This window comes from Geospiza fortis, unplaced genomic scaffold, assembly GCF_000277835.1.
Source record: "Geospiza fortis unplaced genomic scaffold, GeoFor_1.0 scaffold11, whole genome shotgun sequence".
NCBI classification, from domain to species: domain Eukaryota; kingdom Metazoa; phylum Chordata; class Aves; order Passeriformes; family Thraupidae; genus Geospiza; species Geospiza fortis.
The window spans coordinates 14592712-14612340 of record NW_005054304.1 but is presented as its reverse complement, the minus strand read 5'-3'; the positions used below and the strand labels follow the sequence as shown (position 1 = coordinate 14612340).

Below are 19629 nucleotides of genomic sequence, written 5' to 3'. Positions count from 1 at the left end.
TGCAGGGAGCGGGCGCTGCGCCCTGCGGGACAAGCGGCTAGCGCGACCCCCCCCCTCCCCAGGGATTCTTTTTGTTTTTAATCGCATCTCTTCAAATGCAGCGCTCACGGGGTTTCAGCCTGTCGTTTTACTGATTCGTGTCAATAGTTTATAGCTGCTTGAGGCCGTGGTATCTTTTCCTTGGTGCAAGGGAAGACCAAATCTCTCCTTTTATATTTAATTTCTGTTTAACAGTCTAAGATTTATTTTTTCATTTTTTTCCTTTAATGTTTCAGTGAGAAAATTTTGAGAATTTTCAGTGAGAAATTTTTGTGAACTAAAACAATGCCTAAACTTTGTGATGGCCATACTATAGATTCTGTTTCAGACTTCTGAACTCCTGTTCAGTGCCAGCCTGGGAGTGGCAGCAGTGAGCATACTGCAAAGCATGTTTCAGGCTTTGCTCAGTTATCCGAACTATCGTTTCCCCCTTCACCTATTGTCGTTTGCATTTTTTTGAACTAAGCGAAGTATTAACGATAGAAATATCCCAGGCTCAGCTGACAGTAGTTACTGTCTTCAAAAAAAGTAAAAAAAAAAAAATTATATGTGTCCGTGCAGGAGAGGTTTTTGCTCTTCTTTGTTTTTTGAGGGTTTTTGGTTGATTGGTAGATTAATTTTTTTTTTAACTCTAGGGTGATTTCAGCTACTTTTAAAATGTTTCAGCAGGCTTTGTTGAACTGTCTTGTACAGGTGGCCCAGACAAATGGTCTCGTCTGCAGGACTGTGTCGCTTTGGAAGCAGAATTGACTGCTGCTGGGGCTGGGCCCGGGTGGCCTGGGGACAGTGCCAACGTGAGTATCACTGCTGCTGGGGCTTCTAGTCACTTGTAGAGAAGGCTTGTACACACTTAGTCATGTCTTTCACGTGTCCACACACATCCTTACCATGCAGGGCTAGGCTTTTGCACGTGTGCGCCAGCCTGACTTAGAAGGATGCTGTCATGTTAAAATTCTGTCTGTTTTTAACAGTGCTAAAAATTATTGCAGTCAAGTAAGGTAAAGTGGAGTTAGGGCAATGAGAATTTGGAAATTTCTTTTTGGTTTCTGCTTTGTTTTCTGCTCTGATCTTATAACATGCTGTAACTACACTGTGTTGTGTTACAGGCACTGCAGGGTGATAATATTTGCATCCGAGAAGGAAACCAAAATTACTGATATTTCACTTAGAACATTGACGGAAATGTTCCAATTATGTATTAAGCTCAAGTATTCTTTCAGTAAACCTAAACTAAGGGAATAAATCTGCCTGACAGCATCCTTTTACTGGGTCACACGTGAAAAGACACATCTCTGAGAGTCTCACATCTCTCTTTGATATGACTGCAGGATAAACCAGTAGATAAGTCTTCATCATAAACTACATCTTCAGCAGGAATTCTGTGAAGGCAGCTAGTACTGTGTAAAAATTAAAATTGTTAGGAGTGACATAGAGACCTCAGCTTGTTAAAATTACAACCTTTGATACTGGGGATGTTTACTCATGTGTTTAACACTCATACATGAGGGACATCCTGAAGTTTTTGGAGGAGCAAGCCTATAAACACTGGTCCTTAGCTTTTTAATTTTTTTTATTTAGACACAAACATATGTGGATGAGCTAATTTTCTGTCAAGCCATTTTCAAAATAAAACAGGTGTTAAATGCTGTTAATTCCTAGTCTGCAGGGCAAATATTTGGCAAAAAATAAGAAAAGCATTGGAAATGCAACTCTCAGCAAAGGTTTTGTTCAAATCTGTAAGCAGCAAGACTGGTTTCTCTCTTCCTGAGTATGTTAGAAGCCCATAAGGTTTAATAGATATATAGGATGACTAGTAAAAAACTATGGAAAATACTTCTGAAATACAACATCCCGTTACTGTTTCTTTGATGCAGAGTTCTCAGGTTGATACCTCTCAGGCCATACAATGAATAATTTTGATTTTTAGGACTCTAATTAGTAACAAGTATTCCTTTCCTTGGTATGAGTTTTATAAAGATGGAAGAAGAATATTTAGTAGGTTGATTGAGGTTACTCCAGAGGCAATAGGACCTATGTCCACCTTTTGTGATGGAGTTTTATTTGAGAATCATTGTGAGTTTAAATGTTTGAGGCTATGAAGGCTCAACTGGAAAATATAAATAACTACTTTGTTTAAAAAAAAAACCAAACAAAAACCAAAATAGTCCAGACTACTGTGTCACTTTTCTTAGACAAGTTGTCTTCCATATTGTGACCATAAATTACAGCTCATGTTTAGGTGAAAGTCAGTTTCTCATTATTACCAAATCTGATTTGTGTTTGCATTTTTATGATATTGGGAGACAGAAGTTGCATAAATTTATACTATCAAAAGATTCATAATTAAAAATTGGAAACGAGACAAAAGCAATAATACACAGAAAGTATAATTTATTTGTTGTTCTTTGAATTCTGTCAGTAAGTTAATTTTTAGTGCTAGCTTTTCCAGATACTATAAATGCTTTTTTCTTTTCCTTAAGGCTAAAGGTAGGTGAACTGTCACCTCTTCCACTGCATTTTAGTCCATTGTCCACAAATTTGTCTCCATGCACTTTAGAAGACATGTAGATAGGTATTTTCTGGGATCATCTCCAATAATTGGGACCAGACTTCAAGAGAATACGATTATCACTTAGGTGTCAAAAAGCATTTTCCCCCTTTTTTTCCCTTTACATACTGATAATTTTTGAATTGCAGGGTCAGAAGAGTCTCATATATTTAGGTGAAAATATTACTGAAACCATCAGCAGCTCCTTCTCTGTTCTAAATGGGAGACAAACTATTGGCAAAATAAAACATGAAAATCTGCCCCAGTTGCAGGTGGTGAAAATTCCAGACATATCACAAAGCAGGAGATTACACTAAATGAATCTCTCTAGTGCTTGCAGCCAAATAGAAAATCTGTAGTCAACTCTCCACCTTGGGGATGTAGCGCCCAGTATGTAGGATTAACCTGGCACAGAAGACAGCATTCCTGGCCTCAAAGGAAAACTTGGGTATTTTACTGTACAAAGGAATATCACTGAAAATTTTCCAAAAAGTCGAGTACGTGATAATTTCTTCTGCTTTCTCTCTGGTCAAAGGTAAAGCTCTTAGTCCTGTCCCCAAAATGAGTGGCATAAATAGATGTCAGACTTTCTCCACTAGATGTACATTTTCTTTGGTGTTTTAGTAGAAGTTCTGTTTGCACAAGGAAAACAAGTATAGAGTCAGGCTTAAAAATTAGTAGTGAGACCCAACATTTATAAATGTGTCCAAAAAAGAAGCTTCAAATATTTAGGCAATAATGCTGTGCTCTTTATTAGTGAGTTGGAACTGCTGTTTTTCAAACCAACTTGAGCCTTCTTTGGTATGCCTGCAACTGCTACAGCACCTCTGGACTCTCACCTGCTTACTCATGCATTATTTACCACATGAGCACTAATTATCTCTAAATTTATCCTTCTGACAACAAATGTAAGGGGAGAGACATGCTGGAGCCAGAGTGGAGCAGGCACACAGATACATGATAGGGTGGTCCCAGTTTGCAGAGACCTCTGAACTGTGATGAGCCAAGGGCACATGGTCACCGATACACCTGGATATGTTTTCTGCTGTCCAGCTGAGCTGCTCCGCCAAGGACGTGTGGGCGTGCCCTCTGCCCACAGCTATTGAGAAAAAAATGTGTTTATTTAAACCAGCAGTGTGATTTAAGGTAGTGGTTTAGTTGTGACAAATGCTTAAGCCTGGGTATGTCAGCTCTAGCAGAGCAGGAGTGTGGTGCAGCTGATGAGTGTCATTAAGGCCTTAAGCCTTGGTGACTCCATGCTTGTGATCTTCCCTCTATAATCCATCTAGAGAGTTGCAAATGGAAACTGAACTGTGTTAGTTAAACTTGGTTTTGTGAAGTGTGAAGTTATTCCTTTTATGTCCCTTTGACTGGCAAGGGAGTGCACGTGGAGCATAATCATGCTTAGTGCTGCTTAGCAACGCCACTCAGCATAACTCAGCTGTCCTCTGCTCTTACAAACATGTAGGAAGAAGTTGAAATAGGGCCCTCCTTTAATTTACATTTGTTTCTTTACAACATCCTCTCTCTTCTTTACACCAATCAAGACTTGTGCACGTAGGTCTGATCTTTCTGTAAGCTTCCTTCCAGAGCCTGTCAGTGTCAGCTGTAACATCTCAGCCAGTAAAAGTATTCACTCTGCAGTGACAAGAAATTCCCTTCCCAAATGCCCTTTCAAATTCCAGTAAAAGTGCTTAGAAGTTGTCCTTCAAACTGAAAGAATCAAGAACTTTGAATCAGGTTGGATTTTTTTTTCTTTCTTGTGGGTTTTGAACACCCGAGTGAGATCCATGTTTAGGCAGCTAAATGCATTTTGAGATTGATAAAAATATAGGCGTGTTTTCAAAGGGTCTGAACAAATGTTACTCAAATTCATTGGCATTTCTTAGTCCTTGTAAATTGAAAGTCCAACCATGCTTGTTTAGTGGCTTAGATGTAGAACTGTGCATATCTTCCATCATTAACATAATTTTGGTATGTAAAAGATTAATTAATTCAACCTGGTGTATTGAAAGGCTAATTTGTAAGCAACAGAAATTATGTTTAAACACCAACTATTGGTGCTCACATGAAGTGCCCTTGTCATTGATAGGGTTGAATTTTTACACTGAGGAACTCACTGCATCAGTGCTCTAAAGTTAGATCTTAAATATCCCACTTGAAATTAGTCCAAAAATCCCATGTTGTTGCCCAGCATACAGGGTTTACTTGCACTTTAATTAGTAGGAGTGGGAGTAATAGCAGTAAGTGGGAATAATCACACAAAAGCCTACCTCTCTGAAAGATATGTTGATAAAGTACCTGATGAAATATGTGTAAAAACAGAGTTGTTGTTGTCTTGCTTTATGTCTTACTGTTGTGCATGCAGCTGAGCCAGAGTAAAAGTGAGGGTAGAAGGAGTATCTTCTGGATTTCTTTTCTCAGAGCAGGGGAGGTGACTTCCTGTGACACAGTATTTTTGGTGAAAGCAGGTATCAATAGTGCATTTTTAATTCCTAAATGCTTTTGCATTGTAAGGCAACAGCATCTGTGGTACTGAACGTGCTGTCCTAACCCAGAGCCCCTTCAAGGAGTTTTAAAGGACACAGGGAAAACCAAGTCAGGACACAGGTCCTTGCACACATCTTGCACAAATGCAAAAAATAATTCCTTGTGGGTATTTTTGCCACTCATCTATCTAGGTTCTCTCAAAACTGTTCTTAAAGCTAATGGTCTGTCTGCCTCTTTTTTAGCTGGCTTACAAATATCTCTGTAGTTCTTTCAAAAGCTGTAAAAATAATTTCTGCCTGTGTGTACATCTTTCATGAACAAAATATACCTCCTTTGAACTTGGCTGTGTGTCTGTTTGTAGTTGATTTGTACACCAGTTATATGTAATCAAGGTACACTACAGATGTGAAGATTGTTTCAAAATTTTAGCTGCAGTTTAACAGCAAAAAACTGGAAGGAGATAACATTTTAACATAGATTTTAAAAGTTCAGGATTTTTAGAAGAAAAGCAATATGAAGTGGATTGAATTCTCGTTCTGCATTACAGTTTGGACAACTCCTTTGCTGGAGGTGATGGCAAAAATGGTTCCTTTTCCTGTGTTAATATAGATAGATAGAGAAGAGAAGACAACATCTGCAGCTTCTATAAACAAATACAGATCTACCATCAGACCCTCTGCTGACTGGAGTCTGTGACTGTTGGAAGTCAGCAGGTGTTATCTGATGGATAGAAAGTTTGACCAACAGAAGATGCTTAACAGAAATAAAATTTAACTGAACGTGGGTTTGGTAAGCAGTGATATTTGATGACTTCACCCATTTCTATGTGTAATTCTCCTTAAACAGTAAGAAAATCCAGGCAGTCTGTCTCCAGAAGGGGTGGTGAAGATGAATGTGCTCTTTCAGAGAGCCCATTGGTTGTAACTCCATCTGGTTATCTCCTCGTGCTGAGATTTGAGTGTTTTTTACCTGGGAAGCAAACCCAGAGTAGGTCAACAAAGTAGTTTTCCACCACAATTGGCTTAAAGGCCTAGGGACAGAACAGTCAAGGATGTATGAAGTCAGACCATCAGTTTACACCTCCCCTTATCTTAGCAGCATTAAAAAAGTGTTAATTGAAGGATGTCAGGCTGGCATTTAGATTTAGACAAACCTGGTAGAAAGCATATGATTTCAGGAAGTTCTAAAGAGGACTTGCAAGAGAGAGGAGCTTGTACAAGTTGATGTATAGCAGATGCAGGCATAACTGAGTGCTTTGCTGGGAGCTGTGCATGCTGCTGCCTTCTCACAACCCTTGGGAAGGCTCTTGCAGTGTCTGTGCTGCTGCTGCTGTCCTGATGGGCTCAAAGGTTGTGTACCTGTTCTGTGCAATCTCTTACAGGGGTGTGAGGTGGTGGGAGGGGGAGGAAGCAGTGGCTGCGCTCTCATTGATGCTTAGAAGGAGATTTTTTATTGGTAAAAATGAAGTTGAAGACGATTTACCCATATAAATCATCCAACACATCAATGGGAGAGGAGGCCATGGGCAGCTTAGGATTTCTGTTTCCTGCATGTAACATTGCTTTCCGTGGAAATGGCAATTCTGTATAGTCCAAGATGCACAAAATAAAACCATGGTTTTGTCAATAATGACCTGTGAAAATAAGGGTTTCGAGGAGGCTGATCCACTAAAAGAAACATCCCTAAAGTCAGTAAGAGTTTTGCTACTGAATTTGGGGTTGCAAGATCACAGTCTGAATTAATGCATTGTGTTGGCAGTGTTTAATAAATACTGATATGGAGCATGTCTGCTTATAAAATGTTCTTATAAAATGACTGATATTTTTGTGCATCCCTGGTACTTTTCAAAGAAAAGGCATTTTATACAGAATTGCAATACTGCTTTACACTGCTATTCAAGAATAAAAATGAGGTTTTGCTATTTTTATTCAATTTTTTTCCCAGTTTAGATCCTTTATGCCTTTAAAGCATGACTTAACTGTGTTAAAGATACAGTATCCTCTTCCATTTTCCTACTGCATTCCTCATGCACTTCATATGTAGATTAGTAGTTTTGCAGCCTGCTTTTTTCTAAGGAAATGTCATCAGTAATCAATTTGACCGACTGCAACTGTAGTATATTCGTAATTGCATCTTTGAAAGCCCAGCAACAACCTGAGGAGCTTCTTTTTCATTGTAACCAAGGCTAAGGGACTTCCTAGTTAAAACCAATGTAAACAAGTATCAGTTGCAATCATAGAAAAGCCTGAAGTGTTGGTCACTCGCTACTTAAAATACAAAGAGCTGCTGTTGCTCAAGTTCCAACCTGCTATCACAAGGCTCTGTAGCCTAACAAGCCATGCTGCTAACATTAAATTTATTGGCAAATAAATTGATTTCAAATAGCCTGAAACATATATCTGTGTTTTCATCTTATTTAAGTTTTGTAGCATATCTTGTTTCATGCAGTAGCAAGAGCTGAAAAGGTTTCTTTTAGAGTAAGTATTACTTTTCATTTAGATGACATTACATTTTTAAATGTTATAAAAATGACCAGTAAATTTGTGTGCCAACATGTTTATTGGTTGCAGGTGTTCAGATACATATAAATGGGTGTAATTTTAATTGCTCTCAAATTAGCATCCAGGTGCTAGGTCTTTGTGTTTGAGCTGTGGAGACAGTGTTAAATTAAAAATATATACTCACACTTAAATGAAAGGATACTGTGTCTTTAAGAAAAGCATTTGTGCTCTGTTGATGGAAATGTTGAACCTGAACCATGAAACGTGAGAATTTTTACAATTACTTACTGTATGAAGCTTGACAAAGTGTAGTTCCTTAGTTAATTGAATAAGAATAGCATCACATCATTATATTTAATTACTCTTATGTATCAGAATGTGTTTGTTAAATCTCATAATGAGGTGCTGATGTAAGGTATTTCCATTTTTAAATGTGTACTAGAATTTTTTTTATTTCAGAAAAGCTCTGAATGTTGAATGTATGTAATTCTCCCGGAATGTAACAAGTTGATAAAAACCACAGCCAAGTCATCCTCCTTACAGAGAAAAAAAAAAGCTGGAATTTCTCTTTTGGATATTTGTTTTGCAGCGTTCTACGTCTTAAGGCAGAGAATAGCCAGCCTAAGGTGCCAGCCCAAAGGTTAGCTGAACATATTTCTTGAAATACTTTTGGCAAGTTTATGACTTGGAGTTATGGCCTTGAAGTCATAAGTTTACATGAAAATTTTAATATGTGACAAGAAGGTAATTTTTTGTTGTTTTTCAATTTTTTAAGCATTTTATTTGGGGGAGATGAGGGGGGAAAGAAATTAACAGGGCTGTTTTTTCCCAGATGCCTATACAATGATATACTTATTTTCTAAAATACGACACTTTTCCCCTTTTCACTCCTTTTCTTTATTTTACCCTCAAGCCCTGTGCAGTATTTTTCCATTTCTGCAAATTGTTTGTACTACTGGCAATGCATTTACAAGCTGTCAGACCTAGGAGGCCTAATTTGCTTTCATGGCATTGAATCATGTGCAGTGAGAGGTTATTTTGGAATGGCTGAGGCACTTACTGCTCTCCACTGCCTGCTTTGCACTTCCACTACAGGTTCTCCTTCCCAGAACAGGGCAACTTTACAGCCCTTGGTCTCCAGCAGTGTAGAACCTGGCAAAATGAAATCAACTCTGCTGCTGCTTAGGAACTGATGTGTCTTGTTTGTTCCTGGCTCACTGGGGAGGTTCCAGAGGACTGGAAGCTGGCCAATGTGACCAGTTCACAAAAAGAGTGGGAAGGAGGATCCTGGTAATCATAGACCAGTTAGCCTGACCTCAGTACCTGGCAAGGTTATGGAGCAGTTTATGTTGAGTGTCATCACACAGCACTTACAGGCTGCCCAGGGTATCAGACCCAGCCAGGAGAGCTTTAGGAGGTGTAGGTTGTGTTTGACCAGCCTGATCTCCTCATATGACCAGGTGACCCTCCTGGTGGATGCAGGAAAGGCTGTGGGTGTTGTGTACCTGGACTTCAGCAGGGCCTTTGGCAATGTCTCCCAGAGCACACTCCTGGAAAAGCTGCAGCCCCTGGCTTGGACAGGAGCACTCTTTGCTGGGTTCAGAACTGGCTGGATGGTTGGGCCAGAGAGTGGTGGTGAACAACGCTGCATCCAGCTGGGACCAGTCACCAGTGGTGTCCCTCAGGGGTCTGTGCTGGGGCCAGCTCTGTTCAAGATCTTTACTGATGATATGGATGAGAGGATTGAGTCCTTCATTAGTAAATTTGGGGCTGACACTAAGTTGGGAGTGTGTCAATCTGTTGGAGGGTAGGAAGGCTCTGCAGAGAGACCTGGAATGGTTGGATGGATGGGTAGAATCCAATGGGATGAAGTCCAAGTGCTGAGTCCTGCATTTTGGCCACAACAACCCCCTGCAGCATTATAGGCTGGGGATGGTGTGGCTGGACAGTGCCCAGGCAGAAAGGGACCTGGGTGTGCTGGTTGGCAGCCAGCTGGACATGAGCCAGCAGAGTGCCCTGGTGGCCAAGGAGGCCAAGGGCATCCTGGGCTGTGTCAGGGATAGTGTGGCCAGCAGGAGCAGGGAGGTCACTCTTCCCCTGTACTGGGCACTGGTGGGGCCACACCTTGAGTGCTGTGTCCAGTTCTGGGCCCTCAGTTTGGGAAGGACATTGAGATGCTGGAGCATGTCCAGAGGAGGCAACGAGGCTGGAGAGGGGCTTGGAGCACAAACCCTGTGAGGAACGACTGAGGGAGCTGGGGGTGTTTAGCCTGGAGAAAAGGAGACTCAGGGGTGACCTTATCACTCTCTGCAACTCCCTGAAAGGTGGCTGTAGTCAGGTGGGGTTGGTCTCTTTCTCCAGGCAGCACTGACAGAACAAGGACACAGCCTTAAGCTGTGCCAAGGAAAATACAGGTTGGATATTAGGAAAAAGTTTTTACAGAAAGAGTGATAAAGTACTGGAGTGGTCTGCCTGGGGAAGTGGTAGAGTCACCATCCCTGGATGTGTTTAACAAGAGACTGGATGTGGCATTCAGTGCCATGGTTTAGTTGAGGTGTTGGGGCATGGGTTGGACTCCATGATCTTGAAGGTCTCTTCCAGCCTAGAGATTCTGTGATTCTTTTTGCCACTCCCTGTGGCAGAGGCACGAGTCTCAGACAGGGAGGAGCAAAGCAGTCAGCCATTCATCTCTGTATGAAATCAGCTTTGTTACTGTGATAGAGAAGTTACACGGCTGAAACCAGTGGATGTTTTATATTCAAATAAACAAAATATCAGTAGGACCCAGTTTGTCTTCTGTTACCACACAGAGACACTCATGCTATCCCATTTCTTTCTAGCTGTTGGAATTCTGTGAACATGTAGAAAAATTCAGGTAACAGACAGGCATTTGAGATGATAAGCACCATTCTTTAAGCAGTTTTCATGAACCACTTGAAATGCAAACATGAAGCTTGACAAAGCATGAAATATTTCTTGCTTTTCTAATTTTACGTGTGTTAGATCAGATTTCTGCTGATTTTTAAGAAAGAATATTTAAGTGTATAAGCATTAGATTAACTTCTACTGACTTCATTAAATCCTATTGGTTTCAGTGTTACCCATGCTTAAGTTATGCATGCTGTGTAGTGCTGTTCTGAATATCAAGGCATTCATAAGCCAGAGTCTGGATTTGTCTGTGTGGTTTAGAAACACATTTGGCAGCAGTCATAGCCAAGGCAAGAATTCACTGCAATGAATGGCCCACACTGGTTGCAGTTTGTCATGTTAATGTGCTGTTACCAGAATCAAAAGTGCAAACTGAGTAACTGATTTACTCGGGCAAGTGTTGGAGTTGTGCATGAAAAATGAGGAGCCACTTACTTAATGGAATGTATGTTTCAGATAAAAGCTTGAACATTTTGACAGCATGAATGTCACAAATAAGGGCAAATAATTTCTGAAAAAATATTCAGGCATTAGATACTACCATTTTGTCTGATGTTATTGTCAGTTTCTAGTTACAGAAGCTGGTCAAGGACATTTATTATCTTCCCCAAAAAATAGATTAAGAAGTGTGCAGATGAAATTATCTGAAAATTAATACCCAGTTGTCCTAGTCAGGCTTATTAATATCTGCAGAGATATATTCTGTGACTATTAATTCATTTACATGGGAAGCAAAGTAACTTTTTCAGAAGTAATTCCCTAATGTGAGTTATGGGTATGATGTGTTTTTACCACCTTCTAGTAACTTTGAGGTGGGATAAGCTTTATGTATTCTCTTGCAGTTGTGAGTAATTGGAGTATGTAGTTGAACAAAGAAGAAATATGCAGCTCTGAAAGATCTACAATGATTTATTTTACAAATTAGCTCATACCTTTGGGATCCTAGATCAAAATTACTGTGAATAAGACAGTTTCATTTTCCTGAGCATGTTTATGTGATTGCATAATTTATAAAGAATTGCAAAAAGTAAACAGAGAGAGAGAGATGTGAGCTGCAGCTGACTCTGAGGGAGAGAAGTATTATGGAACTTGGTGTTGTGGTCTGTGAGCACCACAGGAGGAAGGCACCCAGGTTCAGGTGGAGGAGGCAGCCTAGAGGAAAGCTTCTTTCACTTACATGCAAGTCTTGTTAGAAAGCTGGTACTGGGGGAAATGTAAGAAACGATCTGAAGATGGGAAATGTGTTCTGCAATCAGCAGTGTAAGAGGATCCAATGAAGTTTTGTGAAGCTGAATACACTGTGTAATCATTTCTGGGCTGCTGCACAAATTACTTGCTGTGCCTGAGCAAATTGAATTTTAAGGAGCTGGGATCTGGAGTCAGAATAAATAGGGGGCTGTTTGTTACTCAGGAAGAGAGGGCAGAAACAAGGCCATTCAGGCAGATGGTTAGCATAGTTTGTTTCAGATGCAGGTATTTCTGTGCATAATTTTAGACTTCAGAGAGATTAAAAAGAAGTTCAGAAATTGGGAGGCAAAGCAGAGAAAAAGAATGTAAGACTCATACTCAATGCTGTTTTAATGAAAAACATAGCTAGGAGTGTTGGAAGACCAAAGGGAATTTTAATTGCTAAGAACAGTCCATTAAGAAAGCTGAGGGATTTCCATTGCTGGGCACAAATGAAGAGGAATTAGTCAGGTAGGAGCCAGGCGTGCAATCTTCTGGTGAGGACTCCACCAAACAGTGTTTGGTAGTCAATAAAGAGATCATTAATGTTAAAATTCTAGAAGAGAAGGAATAGAAGGGGACAGCATGTGGTAGTCACCCATGCCCTCAAAAATGGGCAGCTTACTGCAGAGGATCTGACCGAGTCTGAGGTGCACTTCCAAAGCAGTTGTGAGGGAACTGTGTGCAGTGACAAAATACAGATGAAATCAAAACACCCCTCAGCATTACAGACCCATAATGAAATTGTTGAATGTGTTTTTCATTTGTTGTATTTGTGCAACAATTAAAAATAATAATCCAGAATGGTTGAGTAATACTTGGATAACACCAACAGTAAGCAGTGGCTCAGAAGATTGGTGGCTTCTGGCTTTTGCATGAGCATAATGCATGCTAGCAGCATGTGCATTTCACCAGAAATTCTTTCTTCCACTCTCCCACACTTGAAAAAAAGAAAAAAAACAAACAACCCATCATAAACCCAAACCACCCATTCACATTTCAATTCCTTGTGTTATTTTTACAGGAAGTTTAATTTGTCCTGAAATTTAAGTGAGACTTAAAGTGGTATTTGTCACCTTATTTTGGGGGGAAAAGGTAGTTCTTGCCAGCCTTGAAAATAGGTACTCAGATTTATGGCCAAATAAAAGGCCCTAGGATACCTCCTTGAAGTTAATGGGAACAGAGAGTAAATCTTCACATCTGACCCAAGAAAAAAGCATTTAAAATTATCCAACTGAAGTGAATAATCATGAGACCAGAGGATTTTTTTTTTTTTTTTTTTGCTGATTACCTCTTGAATGAATTGGTCAATAAAGTGAAAAGGAAAGTTTAGTTATAGGTTATTCTGTGTCACAGATAAAAAAGCAAGACTTGACTAAAAATGAAAATTGCTGTGCTTAGGATTCTTTTTCTGTCCATGTCAATCCACATTCACACCCAATGGGAGTTCAGCTTAACAGCTTTCAGAGAGTAATCCTTGGATGTGGTAGGTCTGCTTTGATACTGGTTCAACAGTAAATTAGTAAACAGTACTTTGAGCAGCACTTGTCTATGCCAGTATAATTTTAACTTTTGTTTGCAAAAATTACTATTATAAAGAGTAGAAAGTTTTTACTGAGTTTTGGCAGTCCTTCTCAGACCCTTCTGGATTTCACTGCCCTATGTTCATAAGAGAGTGACTTTCTCAACTTGGAGTAACCCTTCTGTCTACATTTCCTTCTTTTCTAGTAGGGAAGCAAGTGTTACATAACAGGCTGAAATCCAGGGACATGGGTTATTTCAGTTATTGTAAATGTGGGTCACTTGGAAGGAAATGATGGTTTATTGGTTGTGGAGGAATTCTTAAATTCTCAAGAGGCAAGAAGTAGTAATTGGGAGACTTTTTTTCTCCATTACTTGTGAGTCTACTTGTTTCCAAAAAAATGCAGAAACTCCATTTGTCTGTGTGTGAATGGAGTGACTGAAGTATTCTGTTCTGTTGTATCTGGAGCTTTGCAGGAAAACAAGTAGAGTGGAGAATTAAAGGACCCAGTCACATCAGCACATGTAGTGTATGCTCTCACTCATGCCAAACAGCTGAAATAATTGTCTGCTATTAAAAGAAATGCTGAAGGTCTGGCTTAAGCTTATTTTTGTACCTGCATCTGGTTGTTGCCAGTGTTCAAATAGAGCTTGCTGGGAATCAGTGAGTGGATTTACTGCCTTGTATGGGCAGCTTCTCCTTTTAATAAGGATTTTCATGCTGGAGATGGCAGGGCTGGAGCTGACCCACCGCTCTGGGCCTGGTCACTCTGGTAGGGCTCAGTAGGGACCCCAGCCAGGCATACAGACTTGGCTGAACCATCTGATTCTTTAGTCCTGAGCACCCTGCAAAGCCCTGATAAAGTTAATTGGAAGATGCACAAGTTTTATCCTGTGGGTGGTTTGATTCCTCATAGGAAATGCCATCAGATTTATTTGTGGTGTTGGCTGAGCTACAGATGTTGTTAAGCCTACTGCAAGGCGTTTTTTCCTGTATATAGAAATTCTTCAGTTTTAATATTGTATTGAATTTCAGCTGTGTCTAAATATGATTTGTAATGCTAAAGTAGCCCAAGTTCATAGAATGTACTCTAATAAACAGGTTTTCCTCAAGAACCGTGTTTGGCAGCAAACAAAGGTTTCCAAATACCCACTTAATATGCAAAACCCCCAGTGTTTTATGATGACTGACTTTATGGACAGTGGTTTGCTAGTCATTTGGATGCTTTCCTTGGAATAATAGAGATTTATGTCTTCAAGTATGAGATTTTTTTTTCTCTATCTGAGCTGCTGCTGATGTACAATCTGTGCAATTGAGTAATAGGCCAAGGCATAAAAAATTCAGCTAAAAATAAAGTTGCCACAGGTTCTTCTAGCAGTTACTGAACTGTTACACTTTACACAAAGTGATCCCATGGTACTTGTTGTTTCTTAAAAAGGACTGGTTTAAATAAGTGTATCCCACTTCTCAGTACCCATCTTCTCTAAAGTGCAGTTGAAAATTCAAGCAAGTTTCCAAAGCATATTTATAGTAATTTCTTTTTCTCTACTGTAGTTTAGATCACAACTTTTGTTTTTCCCTGGTTGCTTTGAAGTAATTAAGTTGGTCTTCATAGTTCTCAGTTTGCCACCATCACCTCTGATTAGACCTGGGTCTGTGATGCCAGGAAGACAAAAATCTCAGCATCTAAATGAGCTCTTAACCAAGGAGATCCTTTTTTCCTGTTGATGGCCATAGTGATTAAAAAAACAGTGAGTGTTTCCAAGTGCAATGTTCTAGAAGTGTCTCATGGTGGGTCAGTTGCTCTTCAGTCAGACCTGTCCATTACCCAAGGACAGACTTCCTGAAGCATACCCTTTTAGGAGCCTGAGAAGCTCCTTTCCCTTACACGTCCATTGAGAGTTGTTTCTAAATATGAATCTTATTTCTTTGTTTCCAGACACTGTTTGTTGGGGAAAAAAAAAATCTTGCATTTCTGTTGCCTTTTAAGATACTCCTTAATACTTGTGTGGAAAGAGACTTCACCATTATACTAGGAAGATCCATCAGGAGCAGAGATGTAGATTTAAAATAAAGTTTTATGGTCTCAGGATTTATCACTGATTATACATATATTCTACATTTAAACAAAAAAACATGCCTGATAATAATGGAAGTCCTGAAACAGTCCTAAATAAAGGCAGTCCTAAAACTGGAGCAAACTCCTTCTATGCTAACAGTTGCTTCTCTGGATATATTTGTGGGAATTTCCATTTCTGCATGCTTTGAATCTTAAGGAGATTTTCAGAACATCAAAGGAGTACTTGGATAGTTCTTCCACAACCAAACCAAATATCTTGTTTTTTTAAAAAAAATTTGTTTAATTTAACTCTGTTGAACAGCTTGGCTAGAAGACAAATTGCATTTTTGAGTGCATTCTGGGAGATTTCTGTTAAATTATGTCCTTGATACATCCAGTTTTATGATACAGCCCGTTGTTGTCAGATTAATGTTGCATCTGGATCTGGTTAGATACTTGCAAATTCTAAATGATACTGTTACTTTGTAAAATGAAGCTTAAGCTAGGGTAAATAGATAAATCCTGGTTACAGGGTATTCAACTTATGCTACCATCTGATTTCTGTCTATTTTGTGTCTATCTTGCTTTAGCAGAGAGCTCAGCAGGATTGTGTATCTCCATTTTGTCATATAATGATAAACAAAATTTTTGAGCATAGTAACTACTATGCTTTTTTCCAGTAGGTTTAAAAAGTAGGTTTGATAATAGAAAAACATTTCTAATGCAAAGGACTTAGAAATGCTGTTTAAAATTTTCATCTGTCAAATGTTTTTCAGTTACACAGGAAAAGATTCCTGTTGGCTCATCTTACATCAACAAAAATATATTTGTGCATGAATTCTTATATTGCTTCAAAAGCAATGCTTTTGTTATTTGTCATTGAAGCTTTGAAAGTTTGCTTTGTGAATTTTGTTTTTGTCATATTGAGAGAGGTGTCAAAAAATGGCTTTCTATTATTTCTTGGGGATCTGTATTTATTTTCTGAGTATAACAGATTGTACTTCTATTTGTTAGGTAGTTGCTGTTTATTTCAAGGTAATTTGAAATAATTCAAATATTCAAATTATTGAAATATTCAATAACTTCACAGACATTTCACTGTCAGCTGTGACTGGAGTGGAAAGATAATGAGTATTCCCCTATTTGCAGCTATATGCCAGCCAGGGTGCAAACACGGTGAATGCATTGGGCCAAACAAGTGTAAGTGCCACCCAGGATACACAGGAAAAACTTGCAACCAAGGTAAGAAAGAATTTATTTTTGAAATCATGGAAGTATTGTTGATCTCTGTACCCACCCCCACCAATGCTGTGTGTGTCCCCTGTGTTTGTAGAGTAATGAATTCATATATCAGGTCTGTTACTGCTGCAGCAAGTCTGATATTTGGACTGACTTTTGGAGGGAGATTGACATCTGCAGTGGATGACACAGGGGAAAAATTGCTTTCATTCAGAAGAAATCATTGAGATTAATATATAGGATGTAGTTACCTGCATTCCTGTCCTTAATCAAAAGCAAATTATTTAAACCTTATGGTCAGGATTGCTGTTTTTTATGAAGTCACAATTTTCAGATTTGAATAGTGAAGTAATATTTTTTTCATTAAAAACCTCATAATTAATACATATTCATTTTAGTGTTCCTAATCCCGAACTAAGTTGCATTAAACCATTAAGGGGTTGGTGTAAGGATGAAGTTTCTCTTACTGGATTATCAAGTTTAATTGTTTGGATTTTTTTTTTCTCTAAAGTTATGTCCAAAGCATGTAATGGTATAAAGATCATAGAATATAAACAATTAGAGAAGTGTAATATGTGATTTTTTGACTTTGATGGCTAAGACATGTTCACACACAAATATATCTCAATTATAACTCTTTTGCAGTTGTCTCAGCCTACAGGAAAATCTTTGCATTTTCTGAGTGCTGAGGAAAGTATGGTAGAAAAGTGTGATATTTAGAATGATTTTCTTCTTTAAGGATATATTCTGCTGTTGCTAAATTTCTTATGACATTTTGATTTTTAGACTGAGTTCCTTTCTTTAAAAATGGATACATATTTATTTTCAGATTTACTAATCCTTCTCAAACTGATGTGAAAATGTGTGTTGTGTTTTTCAGTTTTCTTAAAAGTTTCCTTCATCTCTTACATTATTCTGTCTTTTTTTCCCCTATTCTGGGCTGACATTTTAAAGGGCATGTTGTTATTATTTTATTCTATGCGCTTTCATCGGTCCAAAACCTTTTTAGAAAACAGTGCAGTGAACTAACAGATGTGTGTGTAACAGTTTTTATAGGTAGCAAATAGTTTAACAATATCAAAAGAATGCTTTGAAAATTGCTGGAGGCTTCAGTCTTGAACTAAACTATTTACTTGCCACTAAATGCTAAGGAAGGAAAAATGTGATGGGTTATCAATGGAAGCACTTTGAGCAGTACTGATGAAATATTCTTGCTTGGTGTTGGTCACAAAGCGGCCTGGCAGATGTAGATGAGGTTTCTGAGATGCCAGCTGACTGTGGTGCCCCAAATGTGCACCAGTTCAGGTGGCTGCTTCTGCTCTACTGCATGGTGAGACCCTGGAGCTGTTCCTGGGGTCATGATCTGTGTTCTTGCCGTGTGCTGATTCAGTGTTTGGATGAGGTTTGAAAGTGTGCAGTGAATGCAGAGGAGTGAAGGTGAGCAGTGAATGCTGGGAGGAGATTCAAATGACACAGGATAAATGTGACCTATGTTATTATAATACAGCACCTGCCCTGTTCAGCCTGTGGCCCATTTTCTCAATCCTGTTCTAGAATAGTAACAGAAGAAACAATGTTGGCAGAGGAGATGTTGGAGTTCCCTGCAGAGATGGAAGTGTTTCTAGCATGTGTGAATGGTTCTGGGCTGTAAAGTATGCTTATGTTCTTAGTGAAAGGCCTTCTTTGAGTACAAGCTCTGATAAACAGGCTTTACATCTTTTCTGTTCACGTGCCCCATGGATCAAGCTGTGTTCCTGGGACTGATCCAGGAGATCAGCCCAGCCTCACAGCAGAGCTGTTCATCCCTGACTGTGTGATGATGCTGGATGCTTGTCCTTTTCCAGTGGTACTGCAGCTGCTGTGACAATCCATACCTCGCTTTAGATCACTCTGAAGTTAAGACTACCTGATACTTTTTTAATTATGTTGCTATCCTCAGCAATCAAATTGCAGTGGCTGCACAAGAGCTAACCATGTGTTCTCCCTGCAGCATTCATATCTCCTGAATGGCTTTAGTGTTTTCCTTCTGGCTTTTTGATCCCAGCTTAAGCAGTGAAGAAAGAAACAGAGCCACTTGAGAGAAAATGCCCTCTGCCACCTCTCTTAATTTATAGTGATAACAACAGAACTCATACTTTCCAAATGCGTTCATTGTAAAGTTGGTAGCTGTTCTTGAAGAGAATACAAATAATATTCAGTAAGCACGTACAAACAGTTGTAATTTTTGCTAGCAATCTAAAGCACATGCAGGTTAACTTTCTTTGGCTGGGAAAGGTTGTGTTTATCAAAAAAAATCTAAGGCTGCTTTTCTGTAACTTTCTATTCTCTTACCTTGCTTGTTCTAGGAAAATGACGCAAAGTTCACTGCTTGAAATTCTTGTTAGCACTTGATATATTTGTATATTTGTTAAGTGAAGAAATGCATATTGCCATGTTTTTATTATGCCTTCTCCCTACCCTGTGAAGATGTGCAGCTGTACACAAGTCTACTTGGTCAGAGCAAGGAAGCTCCTGTGTTCCCCCATCATCCTGCAGGAAATGTAGCAGCGAGGGGTGAGGTGCTCTTGTGTTTCAGGTGTTGCACCCCTGCTGTCTGCACGGCTTCAAACAGGAGTGCAATTTCTTGCGAAGGGAGTGGAGGCTGATAGACCCATCAATGGCTGGGATGTGAAAGCTGAACCTACAGTGCCCTTAGCATGCAGAGCAAATAATTGATTGTATTTCCTTGGTGCTGTTGTGTGTATTCAAAATTGACTCTGCCATACTCGTGGTTGTCACTTGCATTGTTTCTTTCCTCTGCTCTTCTTTCAGAGCCTGGCTTTTTTCTTTTCTGAGTTCCTGTGATAGTGATGGAAATTGTTTATCAGGTCAGATAAAGACAAAACTGTGACTTAGATGAAGTTGGAAGTTGTAGAAAAGGAGGGCTAAAAAATCTAATTTGGCAGCTGTTGATTAATCAGACTAAGTGAACAGAACTGTTCAGGTGATAGAAATTTCTTATGAGGTTGACATGGTAGTGTAATTGCAACTGCTGGAAATGAAAGCTCATCTACTGTTTATATTATGGTGATAACAG

General features: G+C 39.2%; 1 protein-coding gene across 5 annotated transcripts in view; it reads left to right on the top strand.

The window, feature by feature from the left end:
- Positions 1 to 19629, top strand: part of NPNT (nephronectin) — a 48744-nt gene that overhangs the window by 784 nt on the left and 28331 nt on the right. For 2 of the 5 annotated variants that reach the window (XM_031066430.1, XM_031066428.1), the window contains exons 1-3: positions 737 to 833; positions 8168 to 8218; positions 16464 to 16556. In XM_031066430.1, the coding sequence (XP_030922290.1) occupies positions 746 to 833; positions 8168 to 8218; positions 16464 to 16556 (232 nt within the window). In that variant the 5' untranslated portion in view covers positions 737 to 745. Of the gene's footprint in view, positions 1 to 736; positions 834 to 8167; positions 8219 to 16463; positions 16557 to 19629 lie in introns of those variants that run through there. The other 3 variants (XM_031066431.1, XM_031066429.1, XM_031066432.1) reach the window with 2 other exon arrangements.